General features: G+C 38.9%; 7 protein-coding genes across 14 annotated transcripts; 5 read left to right on the top strand and 2 right to left on the bottom strand.

Annotated features, from left to right (window-relative positions):
- The first annotated feature begins 333 nt into the window (after positions 1–333).
- On the top strand, positions 334–1,149 carry LOC120002695 (metallothionein-like protein type 2). Its single transcript, XM_038851467.1, has 3 exons — positions 334–484; positions 599–679; positions 763–1,149. Exons 1-3 carry the CDS (start codon positions 420–422, stop codon positions 851–853), a joined length of 237 nt encoding a protein of 78 aa, XP_038707395.1. The 5' UTR covers positions 334–419; the 3' UTR covers positions 854–1,149.
- Positions 1,150–2,371: 1,222 nt separating this feature from the next.
- LOC120003024 (pentatricopeptide repeat-containing protein At1g07590, mitochondrial) lies at positions 2,372–4,622 on the top strand. 2 transcript variants are annotated; one of them, XM_038851916.1, is made up of 3 exons: positions 2,372–2,445; positions 2,546–2,727; positions 3,267–4,622. In XM_038851916.1, exons 2-3 carry the CDS (start codon positions 2,584–2,586, stop codon positions 4,521–4,523), a joined length of 1,401 nt encoding a protein of 466 aa, XP_038707844.1. In that variant the 5' UTR covers positions 2,372–2,445; positions 2,546–2,583; the 3' UTR covers positions 4,524–4,622. The 2 variants fall into 2 exon arrangements, with proteins under 2 accessions (XP_038707844.1, XP_038707843.1); XM_038851915.1 differs by having other exon boundaries at positions 2,383–2,727.
- A 260-nt stretch (positions 4,623–4,882) lies between these two features.
- Positions 4,883–7,137, bottom strand: LOC120003026 (outer envelope pore protein 16, chloroplastic). Of its 2 annotated transcripts, none has more exons than XM_038851917.1 (6): positions 6,920–7,137; positions 6,776–6,827; positions 6,510–6,544; positions 6,102–6,135; positions 5,919–5,986; positions 4,883–5,355 (listed from the first exon to the last, which is right to left on the bottom strand). In XM_038851917.1, exons 1-6 carry the CDS (start codon positions 7,031–7,033, stop codon positions 5,215–5,217), a joined length of 444 nt encoding a protein of 147 aa, XP_038707845.1. In that variant the 5' UTR covers positions 7,034–7,137; the 3' UTR covers positions 4,883–5,214. The 2 variants fall into 2 exon arrangements, with proteins under 2 accessions (XP_038707845.1, XP_038707846.1); XM_038851918.1 differs by having other exon boundaries at positions 4,939–5,355; positions 6,510–6,541; positions 6,920–7,132.
- Positions 7,138–7,494: 357 nt separating this feature from the next.
- LOC120001994 (E3 ubiquitin-protein ligase RING1-like) lies at positions 7,495–7,953 on the top strand. The gene has a single exon (XM_038850523.1). The coding sequence runs from the start codon at positions 7,495–7,497 to the stop codon at positions 7,951–7,953; it is 459 nt and encodes a 152-aa protein (XP_038706451.1).
- Positions 7,954–8,123: 170 nt separating this feature from the next.
- LOC120003048 (glucan endo-1,3-beta-glucosidase) lies at positions 8,124–10,378 on the bottom strand. 2 transcript variants are annotated; one of them, XM_038851942.1, is made up of 3 exons: positions 9,200–10,378; positions 8,555–8,846; positions 8,124–8,453 (listed from the first exon to the last, which is right to left on the bottom strand). In XM_038851942.1, exons 1-3 carry the CDS (start codon positions 10,244–10,246, stop codon positions 8,320–8,322), a joined length of 1,473 nt encoding a protein of 490 aa, XP_038707870.1. In that variant the 5' UTR covers positions 10,247–10,378; the 3' UTR covers positions 8,124–8,319. The 2 variants fall into 2 exon arrangements, with proteins under 2 accessions (XP_038707870.1, XP_038707871.1); XM_038851943.1 differs by having other exon boundaries at positions 8,555–8,843.
- Positions 10,379–11,576: 1,198 nt separating this feature from the next.
- On the top strand, positions 11,577–18,492 carry LOC120001732 (pentatricopeptide repeat-containing protein At4g11690). 5 transcript variants are annotated; one of them, XM_038850178.1, is made up of 4 exons: positions 13,290–13,425; positions 15,132–15,341; positions 16,823–17,479; positions 18,260–18,490. In XM_038850178.1, exons 2-3 carry the CDS (start codon positions 15,134–15,136, stop codon positions 17,476–17,478), a joined length of 864 nt encoding a protein of 287 aa, XP_038706106.1. In that variant the 5' UTR covers positions 13,290–13,425; positions 15,132–15,133; the 3' UTR covers position 17,479; positions 18,260–18,490. The 5 variants fall into 5 exon arrangements, with proteins under 5 accessions (XP_038706101.1, XP_038706102.1, XP_038706106.1 ...); XM_038850176.1 differs by having other exon boundaries at positions 13,323–14,991; positions 16,826–17,479; positions 18,260–18,492; XM_038850175.1 differs by having other exon boundaries at positions 13,323–14,991; positions 18,260–18,491.
- A 737-nt stretch (positions 18,493–19,229) lies between these two features.
- LOC120002809 (triosephosphate isomerase, cytosolic) lies at positions 19,230–23,201 on the top strand. Its single transcript, XM_038851642.1, has 9 exons — positions 19,230–19,387; positions 19,895–19,970; positions 20,574–20,697; positions 21,313–21,397; positions 21,531–21,663; positions 21,761–21,855; positions 22,261–22,339; positions 22,736–22,818; positions 22,936–23,201. Exons 1-9 carry the CDS (start codon positions 19,349–19,351, stop codon positions 22,984–22,986), a joined length of 765 nt encoding a protein of 254 aa, XP_038707570.1. The 5' UTR covers positions 19,230–19,348; the 3' UTR covers positions 22,987–23,201.
- Positions 23,202–23,410: the final 209 nt, after the last annotated feature.

Genomic DNA, 23,410 nt, shown 5'->3' with positions numbered 1-23,410 from the left:
AAGTCAAATGATGCATGATTCATGACACCTCCTTAATTTGCCATATATTAACTTCTGAAAATAACACTATAAATTAACATTAACGTATCATTGGGATCATCTCTATTTTTTATTTATCATCTGTCATCGATTATTTTCATGGCTGGTTGACATGAAGTGGACAATAAGAGGTATAATTAAAGATAATGATTTTGTCAGGTCTTATTTGGGGGAATGCACAAAGCCTATGTATCACAATCAAAGACGTAATCCACCTAGGATTTACACACGTGTACGGTGGATATCTGTCAAACCCAACTCCCAACCACATTATAAATAAGTGCCCATATCACTCCTTAATGTAACCAGAACATCCTCTAGTGTGTTTGATTGAGACTACATTTGATTTTCCTAGTCTTCATCTTCTTGTCTGAATCAACATGTCTTGCTGTGGAGGAAAGTGCGGTTGCGGTTCTGGCTGCAGTTGCGGCAGTTCCTGCAATGGGTATCCATATTTTCTCTTATTAGTTTCAAGTTCCCACTTATCGTCCTCTGTTCTACTCTGTAATATAATCTCAGTTTTTCTGTGATCGAGGCCTTGATGATGGTATTTTTGCAGATGCGGCATGTACCCTGACTTGGGTTTCTCAGAGAAGGCCACCACTGAGACCATAATCATTGGGGCTGCACCAGTGAGGACGTATGGATCACATCCACGTCTCTTTTATGCAATAAATTTGTAAAATTTTGTGAGAAATTGATTAAAATTGGTGACTGTTGCAGACACTTCGAGAGCTCTGAGATGAGCTTTGGTGCTGAGAACGGTTGCAAATGTGGCGATAACTGCACCTGCGACCCTTGCAACTACAAATGAAGAAAGACTCACAGCGTCCACAAGCAGCAGATATATGGTCTTATATGAATAATTGGTTCGGTCTTTTATGTCTAGTAGTTGAAGTTTGGTGGAAATAAGAGAGTCATGGCTTTCTTCAAATCCTTAGTAAGGATTTGTTGCTGTGTGTTCATGACTAAATGGGTGTCTTGTTTCAATTAAGTATCACTGCTTTGTGGATGTTGAAGGAGTTGCTTTGCTTTGTATTTCTGCAATGGGAGATTGAACTGTAACAGAAGACTATATGATGAATGAATCTTCTCTCTGTTGTTGTGTTACCTCACTCTTTCTTTCAATTGACTAGAGACCACAGTCTCCCTCTTCTCTGTTCAAACTTCAAAGCTTATCTGGGTTTATGAACACCATCTGTGATGTGATTTCAACCATGAATCTTGATTATTGATGCAGGAATCCCACATCGGAAGTGAAGGGGTTCAATGTCTAGTTTATAAGTTGGGCAAACCTAACATTAGTCAACCGGTTTTTTAGTGGATAGTTAGGTCCAATCTTGTGGGCTGGGCTTGGGCCCGGGGATTTGCCCCCTGTCCATGTGGGCCTGTGCGTTCTGTTAGTGGCGTACCCACCTCCCCTTGGGCGTGTGCGGGCCTCGCTGCATCAGTTTGGTATCGGAGCCCGGGTTCGGGAGTGTGCCTGTGTCTGTGTGACGGGCTGGCGTAGGTCGTGTAGGCGCGCCAGTGGGTCAGGCCGGACGTGCACGAGGGCGTGCACGTTCTAAGTGGGAGGGAATGATGCAGGAATCCCACATCGGAAGTGAAGGGGTTCAATGTCTAGTTTATAAGTTGGGCAAACCTAACATTAGTCAACCGGTTTTCTAGTGGATAGTTAGGTCCAATCTTGTGGGCTGGGCTTGGGCCCGAGGATTTGCCCCCTGTCCATGTGGGCCTGTGCGTTCTGTTAGTGGCGTACCCACCTCCCCTTGGGCGTGTGCGGGCCTCGCTGCATCAATTATGGAGGATTAAGCAATACTGTTCGTCACCAGTTGAGAAGAAAAAAAATCTTCTCCCCCAATGGTATTCTATAGGAAACTACCGTAATCATTGCAGGCGATATATATCAATATATGAATATTTTCTAGGTAATTTCAAAAGATATTTAACTATGGGGATTGATTATTTTAATTCAAGGTATTTTATCTCAATAATTGCTTTAGTTAAAATTAAATGTTATTTTAAGAGAAATATTTTATTTTTGTCACTGAAGAATATGATTATTTTCTTAAAGTTACTCGGCCTCGATCCAATTTAAGGGCCACTTTAGGACCATTGGACGGATCATGGGTCCCACAAATGATTGTGGGATCACTGGGTTGTTAAAAATACAGCCGATTCCTTTGGGCTTATCTCAACATGAGGTAATCCAATAGCGTTATTTGATGGGCCTCAGTTTATTTGGGTCTAAAGGGCTGATCTGTTTTTTAATTGGGCCTAAAGGGCCGAACTTTTTATTATTATTTGGGCGCTGCTTATTAGCCATCTCCTAGGAGTAGGTGTCATTCTCCTACCCGTTACACTTGAAGCATGCGAACACTTCTGGGGCAACGCAGGCTCTTTCAGGTAATACATCGAACACTTCCCCTCCATCAAATCCATTCAGCATTCAGCTTCATCTGCACCCAAACACCCGATAAATTTCCCGAGAAAACTTTTGAAACAGAGAAGCAAGAAGAACAGAGACCCAAGTGCTTGTCTTATATGATCGAAAGTCTCCAAAGAGGGAATTTAGTGGGATCTGCCGTTCAGAACTGGATGGGTGAGGGTTTACCTGTTCAGAGAGGTGATATTTACCACGCCATTAACCGTTTGAGGAAGCTCCGGTTCAATAAACGCGCGCTCGAGGTAATCTCTTTCTCTCCACCTTTATTTTGTTTGCAGATCGACGAAGTAGTGTATGTGTTCGTTGTAACGCTCCAATGAAGTATTGTAATTGTATGTAGAGGTATTAAACTCTAAAAACTGGGGAGAATATATTCCACGAGCTCAATCATGCTTAGGTCTGTTGGAATTTTGTTTAAACGCGGAGAGAAACAAATATATTAGTAGTTTGAGCAACCTTAAAAAAACTAGTTTTCGCGGACATTTTAAAGAATATTGGTTCACTAAAAATTATGAACCGAAGGCATAGAAAATTAGTGGCTCGTCATCTTCACTCGGTGGCCATTCCACTGCCTCTTCATCTTCTTTGCGGAGATGGTGATATAACAAAAGCCTTGGTGACAGCATTGCTTCTGCATTTGGGCAAGATTCAGACCATCCAATTAAAGAATGAATCTTGCACTTTTCACTTTTGTGCTCAATCCTGACTAGCTCTTGTAGACTAAATTATCTGTAATATGACAAGTTTTAGAGATTCTAAACTGATCTATCCCTGTTGGCAGCTGATGGAGTGGGTGATCAGAGAGAGGCCTTACAGGCCAACAGAACTCGATTATTCTTATATGTTGGAGTTCACCATTAAACTTCATGGGGTATCACAAGGCGAGAGGCTTTTCTCTCATGTCCCTGCAGAATTTCAGAATGAGTTGCTCTACAACAACCTTGTAATTGGATGCTTGGATAAAGGTATGATAACTCGTCCATATGCATATATGAGGAAAATGAGGGAGTTGGGTTCCTCCATCTCACACTTAGTTTTCAACCGTCTCATTATTCTCCATTCCTCTCCAAGGCGAAAGAAAATGATCCCAAAAATCCTTACTCAGATGAAGGCTGATAAGGTGACTGCCCATGTCTCTACCTTCAACATTCTCATGAAAATTGAAGCAAATGAACACAATATTGAAGGGTTGGTGAAGGTATTTAATGACATGAAGCAAGCAAAAGTTGAGCCAGATGAGGTATCTTTCTGCATTTTGGCTACTGCACATGCAATTGCAAGATTGCATACAGTTGCTGAAGCTCATGTTGAAAATGTGGAGAAGTCCCTTACAGGAAATAACTGGTCAACATACGATGTGTTGATGATATTATATGGTTATTTGCAGAAGGACAAGGACCTAGAGAGAACTTGGGCCATTGTGCAAGGGCTCCTCCATGTTAGGGCTAAAAGTTACATACTGGCAATTGAAGCATTTGGTAGAATTGGACAGCTTAGTCGAGCTGAAGAGCTTTGGTTAGAAATGAAGTCGACAAAAGGATTGAAATCTACTGAGCAGTTCAATTGTATAATATCTGTGTACAGCAAAGTTGGACTTATTAAAAAAGCGTCTGGGGTCTTTAGAGAATTGTTGGAGAATGGATGCAAACCAAATGCCATGACTTACCAACATCTTGCTTTGGGTTGTTTGAAAGCAGGACTGGTAGAAGAAACCTTGAAAACTCTGGAAATGGGAAGAGAATTGGCCACAAGCGACAGAGTCAAAAGATCAACTCCATGGTTGGAGACCACTCTTTCAATAATAGAACTTTTCTCAGAGAAGGGTGATGTAGATAATGTTGAGAAGTTGTTTGAAGAACTTGTAAAAGCAAAGTATACCAAGTATACTTTTGTTTACAATACTTTGATTAAGGCCTATGTGAAGGCCAAGATTTATGATCCAAATTTTTTGAGAAGGATGATTCTGGGGGGAGCTAGGCCAGATGCCGAGACCTATAGCTTGATAAAACTTGCTGAGCAGTTTCAGACATCGAGTTGACTTGCCTCACCTGATATGCTCTACTTGTATATGGCTGTAGTGTGTATTTTTTTTTGCAGAAAGACAATATATTACTGGTAAGACAGAAAATTTTATGAATATTACTGTGATGAAGGGAATTTTTTTTAAAGAATCTTTGTCATCAGCTTCTTTGCCGTCCATACTAAGTACTGTGAAAATCCCTTTAGCTTAACTGGCTCTTTTCCTCCTTTACCCTCAGACAGAGGAAGTATATAACTAGCAAGGGCCCTGACTAGTTGTAGTACCCATATTTTATTCGTATGCATCGAGTTCCAAAGATTTTAATGGCCTATAAACGATATGCATCTCTGTTCTGAAAACTGTAAGCATCAGCTTCATATCATACAGATATGTGTATTTAATATCCAGAGTCCTAACATGCAATGGTGCTTGATACAAAATTTCACCCGAGTTTTCGATAATCAAAGCTTATTCTTCTACGAAAGCATGACTTAACATGATGCTTGACGACTTCGGTCTGTCAAATAGAGGCATAGTTGATGGTAAGAAACTGACTTTGAAAATTAGAAACTACATGATCGATATTAACAGTGATATTACCAGTCATGGTGGCTCTTGCAGCGACAAAATACTAAAAATGCCAGAAAGACCTACACCATATTATTTTTCCTTGTGATGCAAAGAAATAAGAGAGTTTTAATTCCATTGCTCAGGTGAGATAGTTGAGAAACTCTGCAGCAGTGGCAATGGCACCTCCAGTGAGAGCAGCCTTCACAATCTTGTCTTTGTCATCGTTGCTGGCAGCAGAGATGAGAGCTCCCGTTAATGCACCCCCAAGCATGGCATTCTTCTGCAATATGTCCAGTAGGGAAAAAAAATGGAGGAACAATTCAATTGGAATCAAATTTGAAATCAATTGGTATAGGAATACTATTGAAGAACAAATCCTGAGAAAAAGAAGAAATAAAAGAAAAGCCAATCTGAAATTCTAAAACTTCAAAACTCTTCCAAACGTGCTAATTCAAGGATCAATAACATGGCCATAGCCTAAATAAAATACATTATCCATTGGAAAAAAAAAATACCAAATACATAGCTAAGATCTATATAAAAACCAGTTCCAAAGGCTGGCTCCTGATGTTAGGAGGAGCATAAATCTTGTTGATGTAGCAACATAAAACAAACACAAGCTATCGAGAGGCATCAATTTAAAAAAAAAAAAAAGAAGCCCTCGAAAAAAATTTGTAGAACGGATATCAGTAGGCTCAAAAATGTCTAAAATGCAACAAAACCATGAAACCATAATTCATTAAAAAAATCCTAGAAATAAAGATGAAAGGCCCATCAACATCATATTTGAGCATTCAATTGACTGGCTAGTGAGGCATAACAAGCAACAGACAGGGAACACACCCAGTCTCTGCTGCCACGGATCCTTTCTGCACCATACTCCATTCCAGCATACACTCCGGCTACAGTTCCTGCCAGGGCAATAAACATATAGTTGCAATTCTTCATTTTGCAAAATCAAGGAAGTAAAGCATTAAGCATATAACCAAGATCAATTGCAAGATATAATGCAGTGTGTGTACTTACCCCAATATGCACCCTCTTTACACATCTTCTTCAACTGTAAGAGCACCAGTATATCAGTTGCTATAAATTCATACCACATACATATTATTGACGAAAAGGTTAAAGAAACTCATGCCATAATCCACCAATGTGACTCTGTCACGCATTTTACAATCCCCTACTGGAGTTGGACATCAGATTGTCCGTATTTTATGAATCCAGCATTTAAACTGAATTCCTATTCCCCTATTGGAAAGCATAGTATCCAAACTAATGGTCATTATATCCAAGATTGGAGAGATTGCAAAATAAATAACCCATATAAAACAGAACCATAAAAGGACAATAATATTTTTCGAATGTAATAAAAAGCCTACGGAAAGAAGCTTATACAACACAAATAACCAAAATGGTCCGACAGATACTCACCGAGTGCTCCATGCTGTGACGCGAAACATTCCCTGCTAAGAAAACGTACCAAATTAGCATAGAACAGGTAGAATTAGCTAATTTCGATTAAATCAGTATGGAATGTGTACGTATTCAATGAAGCCTACCGTGATTCAGCTTAATTGCTATATCTTTTAAGTGAATAGAAGATCCAACACCGAACATGATAATAAAAAAATTGAAAAGGAGAGAGATCTAGCCGTCTAACAAAAAGGATTGGCAAACGGGAAGACAAGAAAAATTACGTCGTTTGACAATGTAATATACATCCTCTGCCGCTGCTCTGGTAGCTGCAACCTGAAAGGGCACAAAAAAAACTTCGAATATATTAGACAATTTAACAAGAAAGAAATAATAAGAGAAGGATATTAGAAAATCAAAGAATTTACGCTGCCGATCTTCAAAAATGCATCGACGGTGTGATTGAGGAATGGATTGCCCATGTCTATGACCACGTCCACTTTTGGTGTCGATAATGAAGCTGCAAACCCGCTCCTTGGCATCTTCTTCTTCCCTCTGTTTCTCTACTCTCACCGACTCAGTTTTGTTTTTGTTTTGTCTTGTCGAATGTATAAATTTTCTCTTATTTCGTTTCAAGAAAAAAAGAAAAGAAAGAAAGCGATCGTGTTGACTTAAAGGCACCGTTATCAAAACTTTAATTTGCGACATCTTTGCATCCGCCCACTTGGACCGTATGAAATTTGCTTGGTCCCACTTGGACGGGGCCCTCATATCATTGGGCCTTTTCTTAAGTTCTTTTATACTTGAGGCCCAAGCCTGGACAAATATAAAATGAACCATTAATAAATACATAGCTGTAATTCTTAGTAAATAGTAATAGGTGTCCTACACTCCTACTACGTTTAGTAGTCCTCCTCGTGCACATACTTGTTGATTTTTTTTCGACCAAAGCTATATAAAATTTTCGCTGGATCGATCCCCCTTTTATCTTCAGCTGGCGAACATGGACGAGGTTCATTATGTGGGCGGCATCATCTATAAGATTTTGTCTGTTTCGCTTGTGGTCATCGTGATTGTAGTCATTACAATGTCAATTTCTGGTTGTTGCAATTGCATCGGAGACGGACGAATACCGCAAAGCAATCCGACTAATCAAGCGAGATCAGTATCATCACGGCAGCAAATCAGGCAAAACAGAAGACAAATCTCAGGGACTATAGTGGAATACAAAATTAATGAAAGAGCCGGAGATGGGAACGACGGTTGTACGATATGTTTGGAGGAGTTCAACGACGGAGAGCAGTGTAGGGTTCTTGATGGGTGCCACCATATTTACCATAAATCATGCATTGATGGGTGGCTAATCAAGGACAGACACTGCCCACTTTGTCGATTTTCCGTCAGAGGCACACGTACTGATCGTAATCCGGATACTGTTCCCGATCAACTTAACCAAGTATAGTATGGTATTTTGAGACATCTCCAAGATCAACTCAACCAATTACTATTGTGTTGTCAATCTTGCCTATTGAATCTATATATAGTAAAGTGCTTGGCAACAAGCTAGCTTCTTAGTCATTGTTACTTGTTAGTGATGTTGAATTACTTCCTCAGTTTTTTCCGTAGAATATGTCAAGAAACTGTTGGAGCCCTGCCTTTCTTCCAAAGCTAAAATAATAAAATGTGTTATACATGTTGGACCATCCAAATGGGCTTACTTAATATGTTGAGCCCAACCCATGGAATATTGTTAGTGAATCGGGCCTGGAAAAACAGCAGTCCATTAACATATCTCGCTTTCTCTTTCTGGCCCATTATAATAAGTAAGTTAACCAGTTAAGAGTGATGCTAAACAAAACGACAAAATAAATATCATTTGGACAGTGCAAGATTCTGTTGACATTCCCGCCACTGAGTTTTGCAACTTAAGCCCTTCATCAGGATAATCACAAGATTGATAACCTGCCACACACACACACACACACAATTAGCCTTGAAGATTAATCGATAACTCAAAATTTTCGCAAAAATTCAAAACCTCTTAGAAGTGTCAAACAACGTACTTGGATCAGTGGTGGTGATGACTCCAGTGTGATTAAAATCACAGCCCAAGTCAGAGCGACCAAAGGATTGGTAGTAAGCGTTCATAGCGTACGATGCATGTGACCGCACAGTGTTGGGATTAAAACAAGGCCCACCATCTTGAATGGGCTGGCTGTCCACTCCAATGCTGCACACGTAATCTATGTTCTTCTGTAAGGCTTCATCACTGGCGTCCGACTTCGGTTCGCACCATATCTTGCCCAAATCTGATGACGGTCCCTCCGTAGGCCCAGCTGCGGGACCCAAAGCCTGCTAAAAGGAAACATTGACGGTCACGATTGATTTCACTCTTTTTTTTTAACTAAATATAAGAGGTAGCCTTTACGTAAGGCTGTCATATTGGAATCCCAAATACGGTAACTTACTTCATGCAAAGATTAATCTACGTGTCCTATTTTTAGTGGATAGGGACCCAAAAAAGTATAAAAAGACTGAAGGCTGCTGAGAAGTGAGAAGGATGTAAAGAACAACTGTGGTCAACGAAGAACAAGTCAGAGACTCTCAATGCATAGATACACGTGCGTTCTTTGACCTACCAGTAACCGGAAATGTTTTCCGACGTAAACACGACGACAACAAATAAAGCTTGTAAAGGACGTAATTACCTGATGATTCCGTAGTATGTCCACGTCGTAGACCGGAGAGAGATCGGGTTTGAACAACCCGAAACTTTGCTCTGCGACAGACGGCTTAAGATTTTCGTTAAACAAAGCAAAAATGTAAGTCTCGAAGGTCCTGTTAGGCATCAACGGAGTTCCTAGACCGGAATTCACGTGCTTTGCGAGATTCCCGTTATACGAAACCGCATTCTCCAAGTTCACATCAGGTTGGTTCGGGTCACCGGCTGAGGGCCAACCAGTCTCCGCCACCACAATGTCCACGTCACCGTAACCTAACTTATCCATGGCGGAGTAAACCGCGTCGAGCTGCGCATCAAACATGTTGGTATAATTCTTCCCTGTCCCAGCATCAAAAAGGCCGTCGTTTGACTTAAACAAAGCGTAATTAAGAGTCGCCGCGGAGAAGCCGAAGTACGGGTAGGGATTAATCATGAAAGGCGACTTTGTCTGGCGATGGAACTCGAGAATCGGAGCAAACAGGACCCTGTCGTACCCGCTACGGAACCGCCCCGAACTCGGTGGATCCGAAGTGGATAAAATCCCTAACGAATGTGGAGTAGAGACCTTGATGTCAGTTACATTAGCGAGTTCAAGAGCAGAAGTTAAAGCCTTCATAGCGGGCAAGGTATGAGCAATGAGTGACTTGTCAGAAGTAGCGAGAATTTCGTTACCAACTGCAATGTATCTAATCGTGGTGAGTGGGTAAAACGCTAAGATATTATTGGAGATCCAAGACTGAGCTGCGGGAAGCTTGGAGAGGGCGGAAATGTCTACGTTGCCGACTGTGACCGTGACGGAGATTCCTGTATCGGCGAAAGCACGGATGATGTCGGGATTGGTGTCGAAGATCTTGATGCGGTCGATGGTCGTTTGTGTTTTGAGAAAGTTGGCGACTTTAGAGGGTGTGGGAAGGTTGTCAGCTATGGTTCCGTAATTCACGCCGATTGAGTATGCGGCGAAGACGCGGCGGATGAGTAAGTTGATGGCGGTAAACAGTAAGAAAAGTTTCAGAGAGGGTTTTGGCGTTGCCATTGGTTTTTCTTTCCCAGAAGAGGAAGATAGGCGGCCAGTAAGTGTAACTGCAACTTTTAAGCAAGTTCAGTTGGTCAATACGTGGGGTGTACGTGCACTCTGATGGCTTTGGTACGGGACGACCGGACGAGTAAAGAGCTTCTCCCGCTAAGCAGTCATAATCATAATGGTGCTCTTTTGTTTGAGGCATGGGTGAGTATAAAGATTGTTTTATTGGATGAGAATGGATATGTATAATAATAATGTAAATTTGTTGTTCCTATTTTTTTGGGCCAAGCATGGAGGCCTCCATGTTGGCTCTAACACATGGGTCTCACTTAACTTATGCTAATAATTACATCAAAAATAAATATTGGGTCTCACATCTATTACACCAAAAATTGAGTCATCAAATTTACATCATTGTATCAATACATTTTGTTGATCCAATCACATCAATAAATCACATTACACAATATATTTTGTTGACCCTAACAAATTTACATCATTGTGGTTGTCTGCCTTGTTGATATCCTCAATGGCATATCATGCCACAAAGACCGTTAATGAATAAAGTGTCGGTATTAGTAAAAAGTTCAACAATTTAGTTTCTGAGAGTTTTTAGAGATGCACGTTAATTGCCATTTTAAATGGTTGCTTCGCTTCCAAGTTAATTGGGTTCTTTGATTATAACAGCAATTACAGTGGTTATTATTTGCTAGGGCATGAATTTCAAAAAATTATATTCTAATCGACCATTGAAAAATTACATGATTTAATGTATATTTTGTTGACGCAATAAATTTACATTATTGTAGTTGTCTGCCCCGTTGATATCCTTTATGACGGATTATGCCACAGAGACTGTTAATGAACAAGTGTTAGTATTAGTAAAAAGTTCAACGATTTAGTTTCCAAAAGTCTTTAGAGACGCACGTTAATTACCATTTGAAGTGGTTGCTTTGCTTCCAAGTTAATTGGCCGTTCTTTGATTATAATGACCTACCAGCCACCGTTTAATTAGCTACAGTTCAGTAAAACCTTACTGTAATTTTTCCGAAGATTCATGCAGTTCAGTCGACCCAACGTTGCTAAAATAGAAGTTAGTTGAGGTGTCTATTTATGATTGTTACCTAAAACGAGTAAAAACAATAAATATTCAATACTAGTTTACAAAAAAGGCCGTGGCTTCTTTCAATTTGGTCATATATGGGCTTCTTTCTTACTGGGCCTCTAAGCCTTATTCAGGGGAACTCGCTCTTCTTAGTATAACTTTAGTCGCACCATCATTTTTTCTAAAGACATCACAAACGATCCATCTTCTTATTGCTACACCTACATCAATCGATCCATTCATCGAGAGCAATCAGCGGGCACCACCATGTGCCAGACCAGTGCTCTTGTACTCATCCAACGAATGGTGAAGAGCCCGCCATTAAAGGCTTTCTCGGTCTTCAATTCGTCAGCACTACAAGGCATGCAACATACCCACCAATCCATATTCTTTATCCTCCACCACCTACTCTCTCACAACTTCTCTTCACACGCCAAATCTCTCATCCTGCAAATACTCTCTGGTCGACTTTCCTCTTCTTTCTACTCTTCTTCCTCTCTTCTCAAACATTTAACACAACCCCATTTATATTCAAGCTCCGAAACCAATATCCTCATATTTGAAACAATCATCGATGCGAATGTCGAAGCCCAATTGCCCGAGCAAGCATTGATGTATTTCAATAAAATGATCGAAATGGGTCTTCTGCCTCGATCCAATACTTATAATTATCTGTTGGGTTGTCTTATTAGAACGAATTGTTTTGACAGAGCTTGGTCGGTTTTTAATGAGACAAAGGGAAGGGTCAACTTGGATTCATATAGTTTTGGGATTATGATTAAGGGATGTTGCGAGGCTGGTGATTTAGATAAAGCTTTTGAGCTTTTGATTCAGTTGGAGGTCATGGGGAGGTCTCCAAATGTTGTTATATACACCACTCTGATTGATGGGTGCTGCAAGAAAGGTGATATCGTGCGGGCAAAGCAGTTGTTCTGTAAAATGGGAGAGTTGGGTATGGTCGCTAATCAACATACTTACACTGTTTTAATCAATGGTTTGTTTGAAAAGGGTCTTAAAAGGGAAGGGTTTGATTTGTACAGGAAGATGCAGCTTTGTGGGGTGATGCCAAATTTATTTACTTACAACTGCATGATCAAACAGTACTGCTCTGAAGGGAAGCTAAGCAGAGCTTACGAAATGTTCGATGAAATGCGCGAGAGAGGGGTGGTGTGTAATGTTGTTACGTATAATACTTTGGTGGGTGGCTTGTGCGGAGGGCTTAGAGTTTTGGAGGCGGAGAAGTTGGTGGATCAAATGAATAGCGCTGGTGTCATTCCAAATTTAATTACCTATAATACACTAATGGGCGGCTTCTGTAAGGCCGGCCAGTTGAAAAAAGCTACCGTTTTACTCTGTCAATTAAAGTCTAATGGTCATTCTCCTTCCTTGGCGACCTATAATGTTCTGATTGCTGGATTTGCTCGAGCTGGAAATACTGCAGGAGTCACTAATTTAATGAGAGAGATGGAAGACAGAGGCTTTAGTCCTTCTAAAGTTACTTACACCATATTAATTAAAACCTTTGTTCGATCAGATGACATAGACACAGCATTTAGGCTGTTTGACTCAATGGAGAAGTCTGGTTTGACTGCAGATGTTTACACCTATGGAGTCCTAATTCATGGGTTGTGTACGAAAAATAACATGAAAGAAGCCTCTAAACTATTTGAATCAATGGGTGAGAAGCAGTTGGAGCCAAATGACGTGATATACAATACTATGATTCATGGGTACTGCAAAGAGGATAGCTCCTATAGGGCCCTGAGGTTGCTTAAAGAGATGGATGAGAGGGGAATGGTTCCAAATGTTGCTAGCTATAGTTCAACAATTGGAGTCTTATGCAAGGATGGGAAGTGGCAAGAGGCTGAAGCTTTGCTCAACAAGATGAAACTGTTTGGTTTGGAACCTTCAGTTTCTATCTACAATATAATCTCTGGAGCGAAACATGATATACAGTCCAGGATGCAGTTTGTACCCCGCGAATAAGCCATTGAGAAAATTGTAGATCACATGACTGAAACTATTCTGTGGTTCAATAAAGAGACACATTACTTCCTAGAAGCATGGAGGATTGCTTAGCATCTTGGTAAGCCTTAATAACCTTCTTGGTTGTCTTTTGTTACAATTATATAATCAAACCTTTACCATGAAATTGTGGACATACAGCTCTTCGTAGCTCATCTAAATCTAAATTTAGCTCTTACTTTAAGTTCAGGTTTGAGCATCATGAAAATCTCAAAACTCTGTTTTTTCTATTAGTTAAATGTCTACTTTACATTTTAGTTATTTGACTGGTCTACAGCGTAAGTTTCACTCATGTTGAGTTTTATTGGAAATAGAAATAATTTCACTCATTGTTGTCATATTGGCATTTTGCAATCATAAGTATTTCTCAGGCACTGCTGGGATAAAAATGCTAGCATCCATTGTTAAATCTTTGAAAGGTATCAGGATTCTAAATGTTTTCACCACTAACACACATTTCATAAACATGAAATGTCTCTAAAAGGCTTAATAAAAATGCCGATACTATGTTTCATGAAAATAGGAATGCCGATACTACTTAACATTGGCTGCATAAACTGTTTCGTCCAACTATAGGTTTGTGTTTATACCTCCTTGACCATATTTACAGTAGTATCCGTCCGTCATTTAGGGGCTTTTGCACGACAATAGGAATGCAGGAAACTGTTTATGTTCCAGATTTTATCCTCGTTCCTTTCCATGTGAATTGACTACTTGTTTCATATGACATGAAAAATGCTGCTGCATATTAATCATACAATGATAAATTTTGTTCATGTTAAACAATTAGATGAATCAATTCATACGCTTGTGCTAAGAATAAGTTCACTTTTTTTTTTCTTTTTTGTTTAAAATATATTTGTTCTGGGAAAGGATTTGTGCCATGCTGGATGGTTGTGATTATTGCATGCTGATCATCATACTAAAACACATGAAATTGCTCGATATGAATTTTGGAGACACCAACTTTCAATGTTTATATTGTTATATGGATGCATGATATATCAGGATGTGATTTCTTCGATGGGGGGAAATCTATTTCTAGATCTTGGAGATTGGTGACCTTTCAATTTGATAAATTGCCTAATGCGCCAACTTTTTAGCGGTAGCATACTTGCTAGGCTTCTTGTGCCTTTGGTTTTGGAAACTTGTTAACATACCTGCTTTTTAATTTTGGTTTTTTCAATCATTGTGCTTTTATGCTTTTGCTATATCCTACACATATGGTGTATTAGATAGTTATTATTGAATGTGATCCATATTATGTAGTCATACTACAAAACGAGAGCCAGTTATTGTGTTGCCCGTGTTCAGCGGCCCTTCTTTTTTTCCTTTGCTTGTATTGACTACGTTACTGACTTTTATTATTCTCGTACAAAAAGCGGCCCTACCTACCCCGTTTTGTATTAATTCATCGGTATTTGTGGCTTACCATGTTTGGTTTTAGGGCACCGTAGACATTAGAGAAATGCGGGGTCCTCCCCGCAGTCATTATAAAACCAATATATCAGTGATCAATTGTTTCTTTCAAATATCATACTGGGCTCTCTCTTTCTCGCTCATCAATTCTATCCCTGGACCAAGGCAACTGAACTTGTAATTCCCCATCAGTGGCTACTGGAAATGAGTATGTCTTTCGATCGTTGTCATTATTTCACTTTCTGGTAGTTTGCTTGTATGTCGATTTAGAGATTTTACGAGATTGATTTTCTTAATTGCTATGTTCTCGCCAAGTTTTTGATTTGGGATACAAAACCTCATGTGCAGTTATGGCTGGGGCGGAACCAAAATATGATTATCTGGACTCTGGTGATAATGTAAGGGAATCTGTGCCAAATCAAATGAATCCCCCACTGAAGTGTGAAGGTGACGGTTGTTATCATAGCATGGGGAATGACAGGCCTCCTTGCTTGCCAGAGAACTGTACTTTTAAAAATTTGGGACCGGAGGGTAATCATGCTGGCCTTTCTGACAAAGGTAAACTGAAATTCTCTATTACTGCTAGATCAAAATTTTAGATTCTGGTTTGGTAGATCCTATCTTTTCAATTTCTTGGTTGATTCACTTGTTTTTGTGATCGGAACATTTATTGCATGCAAATGGCTGAATGTTTATGGCTCGTGATATAGACTTTATTTAGTTTTTATATTTGTGCTGTTAGCATTTCTGTCATGACACTCACACTTCAGATGTTTGCCATAACTTTCTGTAAGATTTCATAACTTAATTATGCGATGCACATGCTTTAACATTAATTATATAATTAAATTGTAGTGTGTGTGTGTGTATATTTATATATATATGTGTGTATATATATATATATATATATATATATTTAAGTTTATTTTTGTATCAGGAGCATTCTTGAGATTAAACTTTCATTTTTTTTACCATATTATTATATTCCATTAGTTGACTCTGACACTTGTGAGTATACACCATGAGGGGGTAGTATACAATGTGTCATTTACTCTCGACTAGTAACAACTGCTAGAATATATTCTATGCTCAAAGAAGTAATGCCGAGTGGATGATTACCAACCACCATAAGTTTCAAAGCACAAACCAAACTATGGTCTTTTTAACATTACAGAGAACTTAAAGATCATTTAATTTGTCTACTACCGTTGTTTCTATTTTATAGGCGAACATGTGGCCCAGTGGTAGAGTTGTTGGGGTCCAACCTAAATGTTACATGTTTAATTCCTAGAAACAATCTCTCCTCATATTATGTGGGGGTAAGGTCTGCGAATTTTTTGTCTATCCCCGACCCCGTCCACTGCAGGAGCCTTGTGCACGGGTGTTTGTAAATGTAAAAATGTTGTTTCTATTTTGTCACATTACGGGGATGTATGAGGATTGAGGAATGCTAGTTTTCAGGAGGACCTTTTTGTGACTCAAGATATTTGGATTCAGTCTATGTATTGTTGAAGTGCATCATAAGTTTGGTGGATCCTTGGACTCCCAATATTTTTCTTTCTCGTTTATCCTTTACTTTCCAATATTCAAATGATTTCAGAATCTTTTTTTATAATTTATGTATTATTTTATACTTTTCTTTAACATTATCTATTATAAGTTTGATGTGTACGCATATATCTCTAAGATCTCAGGGCTTGTTTGGTTGAGTTATTAGAAATTGTTTTTCGAGAGTCTTCTGCAACTATTTTCAAGAGCAAAAAAAAGTAAAAAACAAAAGTAGTGTTTGGATAAAATGGTTCTGAAAATACGGTTTTTGATACCAATAGCGCCTTCACAGGTTCTCTGGCCAAGGCAATCGAAGTTTATCTAACCTTATGAGAAAATCACTTTTCTTTCATTCTATTTGTATCCCTTATACCAATATATGGTCTCTTGTTGTTTCCAAATCCCACCCCTCTCTCCTTTCTCTCTCACACATGTACCCTTATAGACACACATGCATATATAATCTCGAACTCTTTGTCATTTTGATGCAGAAGAAAAGTTCCACCAAGTGGAAATAAAATATGATGAGGAAATGCAATACATATATGGAGATCTAGAACCACTTGAAGAGAGTAAGTATCTTGTTCTACATGACTGTGAGCCCAAAAGTTGGCCGGGCAGGCTGAGAGCCCAACCATGTGATGATGGCTTTGAGACATTTGAGCCAACTTTTGCTCTAACTGAGCCCCAATGGAAACCCAACGCTGGCAGTCCCATACTAGAGAACGATCTTACTCTACCCAACTTTGACACAAAGCCCAATATCAGCATGGTGTTGAAGCTGAAATTGCGCGCTGGAGTAGAATTCACTTTGAGGCCTCAGCCTCAATGTAGCATGATGGTGGAGCAGAATGTCCAAGCTGAAGCAGAATCAGCTTCAAGCATTCTGCAGGAGTCAAATCCTGTTAGGGAATCAACAATGACAATGCAACCAGAGGGTAACGCAGCAGAGTCAGAAGAAAACTATGAGCCCAAAAATCGGCACAGTGGACTAAGAACCCCACCATGTGGTGATCACATTGAAGCTTTGAAGCCAACTTCAGCTCAAGCACAGCCCCAACTGAAACGCAAGACTGGCAATCTCATTATAGATTCAGCTGTGATCAGGAAAGGGAAACGAGGGAAACGGCGTGGGTCATGTGAATGAGGTAAAATGAGTTTCTATACCATTTACAATTAAAGTCTTGATTGATTCCTTTTGGATGTTGTGTTCCTGAAACATGCTGTAGGTTTAGGTTAGAGCTCATCAATTTGTGATTTACATCTGTGATTTAACCAAAATTTTATTTAGCTACATCAGCGGTTAGGCTCTGTAACTGATTAATGTGAATATGGATGGACATATATTTTCTTCTCTCTTTCGCTTTTTAAATTAATTTTTTTTTTCATCCCAGTGCTCCTTCCTTACCATCACCAAAAGTCAAGTCAAAAGAACTTCCTAATAGTACCATTGAATATTTAAGATCTTTGTGAATAGCTAGTTGATCGATTTTTGCCTGAAACCCTTGCATATTTTTCTATGCAATGTCATATTCACAGCACATACAGTTTCCTCACCAGATACAATAACTCCACCTCTCTGCTCCCACTATGATATTCTCGGGTGCACAAATGTAGTCTCTCTATTTTTCTCTGATCTCACAGCCACCTCGTCTCTATCGTACCTTACAAGTACTCTCCTGGACAAATTGAGTAATGTTGTGGAAGTTGAGGGATGTAAATGGTGCATTTGTTATCGTCTGTTATGCTACTCTGTACATGAAAAATATATTTTTGCATAACAGAGATATTTGGCTTCTTATTTTTCACAGCAGCTTCTATAGGTCAAATTTTGCTGAACATTTCTTCTTCTTCTTTTTTTTGCTACTTTATTGTCAACTTTTGAAAGTTTATATCAACTTTGCATTATGAAAACTGTGGTTTTGCAGGAGCAGCAGTGAAGAAAATTTCCTCACAGAGAGGACTGCTGAAGCAATAAACTTATGGCCTCTGCATATGCGGACTGATATATTGTCATGTTGGTACTTCGATTTATAATGTTTAAAGACATTGTTTCCATAGAATGAACTTTGTTTTTTGTTTTTTTTAAATGATGACTTCGTTTTTGACATGCGGAAAATAAGGAGTTAAAATGCCGACATATGTTTTCACGTTGATTTGGAATATGTGTGACCCCACAGTTTATAGATACTTGCTCGACATAACACATCGACTTCAAACTTTGGAAAGAAACATCGACTTTAACAATTTTGTCACTGTCTACCAAAACAATTGAAAAAATTATTTTTCATATATATCTATATATATACAGAAATTCTCCTATGTGGACCAAAAGTGTGGACCAAGTTTGTGTATTTGTTTTTCAACCATAGATGTGATGGACCCCATAATAAATGTGTGGCCCCCACTTATGTTGTGATTGATTACAACCATTGGATTTTGGTCCACAAACTTGATGCACACTTTTGGTCCACATAGAAGAATTCCTGATATATATATATATATAACTAACATATCGCCTTCGAAAAGGGGATTTCTCCATAATGACCATGAAGAGTTGCTCTTAGAGTGATCAAATAAGAATTAGGTATCTTAAATACGTATAGGATAATTCATATATATATATATATATATATAACTATTTTATATTCAAGAGGGGGGATTTTGAACATTCGTGACAATGATGAGACTGCCTGAACCATCAGGCCAAGTGGGCTTCTCATCTTAACCTGATATAATTACCCAAGTGGCCGAGTCCGAATAACGTTCGGACAAACCTTAGTTCAAGTCCAATAAATCCATAAAACCCCGTCCGCTAGGCCCATTTGAGATTCCCAAGGAAAACAAAATTTTTAAAAAGGGGCAGTTCAGTCATTACGGTAACACGTGATCCCCCAATGACTCACTCTCGTTCCCCACTACAAAAGCAACCAAACCCAGGCCAGAGTTATCTGCGAGCATAGGCTCTGGTTTTTTCTCGAAATTACGCTTTGGATTAATCGCCAGACAAAGTAGACATGGGCAGAAAATTCATCGTCGGTGGAAACTGGAAATGCGTATGTCTGTTAATTTCTCTTCTTCAATTTCTATGCGTGACTGGTATGAAGTAATCCTACAGAATCGATCTGCGTTGTATGAATTTTTAGCCGTTTGATTTAATGATCTGACTCTTCTATTACTGGATCTCGTATAACTAAGCAACTAGGTAAATAATAATGTATTTGCTTCTGATCTGAGCTCGATTTGTGTCCATAGCTTTTTTCGTGCTTTATTTGTTTCTGGGGATAAGATCATTGTCTTCGGTTGACTCTCTTGAGCCTCTTGTCCATTATGCAACTCTGCCATTGACAAGTGATTGTGCAATGTAATCTGGAATTCGACTCGTGAAATATTGTGATCATATGGTTTTTAAGCCGTGATCTGCTTACTTCATTAAATTTCCTTTTCCATTAGATCCTACAGACATACTACGATTAAATTGTTTTGGAGGAATATCTGATGGGGCATAAACTTTTGTTAGTTGTTCGAATAAATGATGGATAGATTTTGTGCTGTTGTTGTAGAATGGGACAACTGAGGAGGTGAAGAAGATTGTCACCGTGTTGAATGAAGCTGAGGTCCCTTCAGAGGATGTTGTGGGTAAATTTATTAGATCCCTTTTGTCTGACTTTGTTTTGAGATTGGCATTATCATCCTTACTGAGTTCTACGCAACTGCTGCTACAGGATGCCCTTCGCATGCTTTCAAAAACATGAAATTGATAAAGGAAGTATCAGCTTCATTAAAATTATAGAACCAATTCCGGAATTCGTATGCTATAACTTTGTTATAAATTTGCTCATGAGAAATCACGTGGTTATCATAAATTCATAATTACAAATTCTATGTTTGACCTTTTGTAAAGTTTGCTAAATTCCCAATCCTGGGTTTGCCTGGCTTGTTACGACTTGTTTCTGATATTTATGTGGCATGCAAGCTTTCCTATTATGCTTTGTGTAAATGAAGTGGGTGAACTTAATGTCTATCAATCTATCATATGGAACTGTTGATCAGAGTTCCCCTTTTCATTTGCTTATCCAAGATGTATTATAGAAAATGTTTTATTGATTCTCCTATGATTTTCCTGATTGTTTTTGTATTGCATTGGCTTGTATTCACCTACTCATTTCTTGTCTCACTTAATTGCCTACCACATGCATCGAAACTTTGACATGATGGTGACACATTTTTGTTTTCTTGCAGAGGTTGTTGTAAGCCCTCCTTTTGTGTTCTTACCTGTTGTTAAGAGTCTTTTGCGGCCTGATTTCCATGTTGCTGCACAAAACTGTTGGGTTCGTAAGGGTGGCGCTTTTACCGGAGAGGTTAGGTATGTGTTAATTTGATTTGTTATGTCCGGTCTGTTTTCACAACAGTCCCTGGGTGTAAATCATGGTTAAGCTGTTACCTGCGCTTGATTGAAATTTTTTTGTACTTGGTAAATTCTATTTGTTACTGTGCAATCATATCAAGCCCTTTGCTCTCAGTCATGTTAGGTGAACGAATATTAATGGAATGTGCTTCTTGTTGAATTTATGGACTCTTAGACTTCTTTGTTTTCTAGTTTCCTTATCTTTTAGACACTGGACTTTCTTAATCTTCTTCGATATTGAAAACTAGCCATCGCTTAAGTTTCAACTTTGGCTTGAATTATTCTGGCACTTGGTAACTTTTGCTTTGTTATGTAGATGAAGCTTCCTCAATTTCCATGAGGGCTCCAGTTCATCTCGTATTAAGATGCTTTGACATTTACGACTTCCTTAGAACTTTCATTGCTTGAAATTAGCCTTGTTCCGTGATTTTGTTTTCCTTGTTGATCTTCACGCTCTCATTGTTTTTAGTTCCCATTATTTTCAAATTTTGGTCAGTGCAATATTCTGGGTTTGCTCAGATAGTCAATGTGCTAGAGGGAGCCTAACGATGTTACTATTTCATTGATGAACAGTGCTGAGATGCTTGTAAATTTGGGCATCCCTTGGGTAATTCTTGGTCATTCAGAAAGAAGAGCTCTACTTAATGAGTCAAATGAGGTAAGCTATGTTGCATACTTGCATCGCTTTAGGCGTGTTTTATTTGCTTCTCATGCCATAGGTGGCTAGAAGATCTGATATTTGTTGCCATGCATAGCTCATTTTTTTTGGTTTTTTGTATGCATTTCTGTAGTTTGTGGGAGACAAGGTTGCATATGCACTTTCTTTAGGCTTGAAAGTGATTGCTTGTGTTGGGGAAACACTTGAGCAGCGAGAATCAGGATCTACTGTGGCTGTTGTTTCTGCTCAAACAAAAGCAATTGCAGGTGCTTGTTTTTTTCTGACCGAATTTCTCATCTTTAAGTTCTTTGTCACTTCAGCCCATGCATATGCAAGTTATGCTTCCTTTAATCTATCATGCAGAGAAAATCTCAAGTTGGGAAAATGTCGTAGTGGCTTATGAGCCAGTTTGGGCCATTGGTACAGGAAAGGTTGCCACCCCTGCTCAGGCTCAGGAGGTATGTACAGATTTTTAAGTCAGTTGTTTAATTGAATGTTTCCTGGCTACGATACTACTAGTTTTAGATTCTTTACCCTCAAGCACATTGTTGTTATGATGTTTCGATCGGACGGTTAAATTTTCTTGACATCAATATACGTGAGCCCTTGTGAAGATTCTATTTTATCAATATATTTCTTCTGTGTTCCATTTTGGCCCTAATGTTTCTTGACGTTTGCCTTTCAAGAAGACAGTGAAAGCAGAAGTCTAACTTGAGGATGTCATGTTGAAGCTTTCCTAAATCCATTTTTCGGAGTCGAGATCAAAACTAAAATTTTTATTTTTATTGGATGGTTTTCTGTTTTACTTCTTGCTTAGATGAAGCCTCATCATATTTCAATAATGGAGCGGATTTATGTACCAGGTGCATTTTGAATTGAGGAAATGGCTTAAGGACAATGTTGGTGCTGAAGTTGCTGCATCCACTAGAATTATCTATGGAGGTATTTTTCTCATGTTCCTGCTTCCTCACTCAATATTTATCTGCTTTTTAAAATTGCAGTGCTACTTTGTATGGTTATATGTACCATAGCAACCCAATCATCACAGAATACGGCTTGGACTCGGAAAAAATTCATTATAGACTACTAAGACCTGGTGAAATGAGACATCCATACACTCATCATTCCATATTAGGGACTGATGTAGACATGTCATGGACTATAAGGTCTATCCCTCTGCTCACATATTTAACCAACTACAATTTTCCACCCATTTTTGGTGGTTTTATTATCAAGTTGAAATATACTTTTTAAGAGAGACGACTAGGTTTGTTGGGCTCCCCATGGTGATTAATGGGTTTGAATAATTAATTTGAATATCATGCCATATCGGTGTAGGTTCTGTAAATGGAGGAAACTGCAAAGAACTGGCAGCACAGCCAGATGTGGATGGCTTTCTAGTCGGTGGAGCTTCACTGAAGGTAGATAGACTATTAACATATGCCATTGTTATGATTCTATGTTTGGTTTCTGAACTTTTAGTTCCAACCTCAGTGGCTTACTACTGTTTTTTAACTCTTTTTTTTCCCTTCAACCAGCCGGAGTTCATTGACATTATCAAGTCTGCCACGGTGAAGAAGAATGCATAAAAATTTGTAGCTGTTCTTATTTGGTGCAATCTGGCGGCCAGTATCTAAACGGCATTTCTGTTGAATAAGAGTTGCTGACTTTAGTTGTGGGGTCTGTCTCTGGTACAGACATTAATAAGTTAAAAACAGTTTCTCCTCACACCTTACGTGAGATATAAATTTGTTTTGAACTCTTCCGGGATCAACCAGATCATGCTGTTTTGCTTTGTTTTTTTTTTTTTTTCCCTTCTATAGAAGCTGTTTTGCTTTGTTGTTTGTAACATCTTTGGACGATTGAATGATTTTAGACGTAAAAATAAACAATGTGGCACTCCAAGCTCGAACGTTGTTTATTATTAGGAAAACACCCAAAGAAACCCTCGGTCTTTGCGTACCTATGACTTTCGAGACGGCTCTCAATGCCCAAGGCCCATTTGGTTCGGCC

The sequence above is a fragment of the Tripterygium wilfordii genome, chromosome 7 (genome assembly GCF_013401445.1).
Source record: "Tripterygium wilfordii isolate XIE 37 chromosome 7, ASM1340144v1, whole genome shotgun sequence".
In the NCBI taxonomy this organism is placed as follows: domain Eukaryota; kingdom Viridiplantae; phylum Streptophyta; class Magnoliopsida; order Celastrales; family Celastraceae; genus Tripterygium; species Tripterygium wilfordii.
Note: the sequence above shows the minus strand (reverse complement) of the source record. Positions and strands in the feature narration are given on the sequence as shown.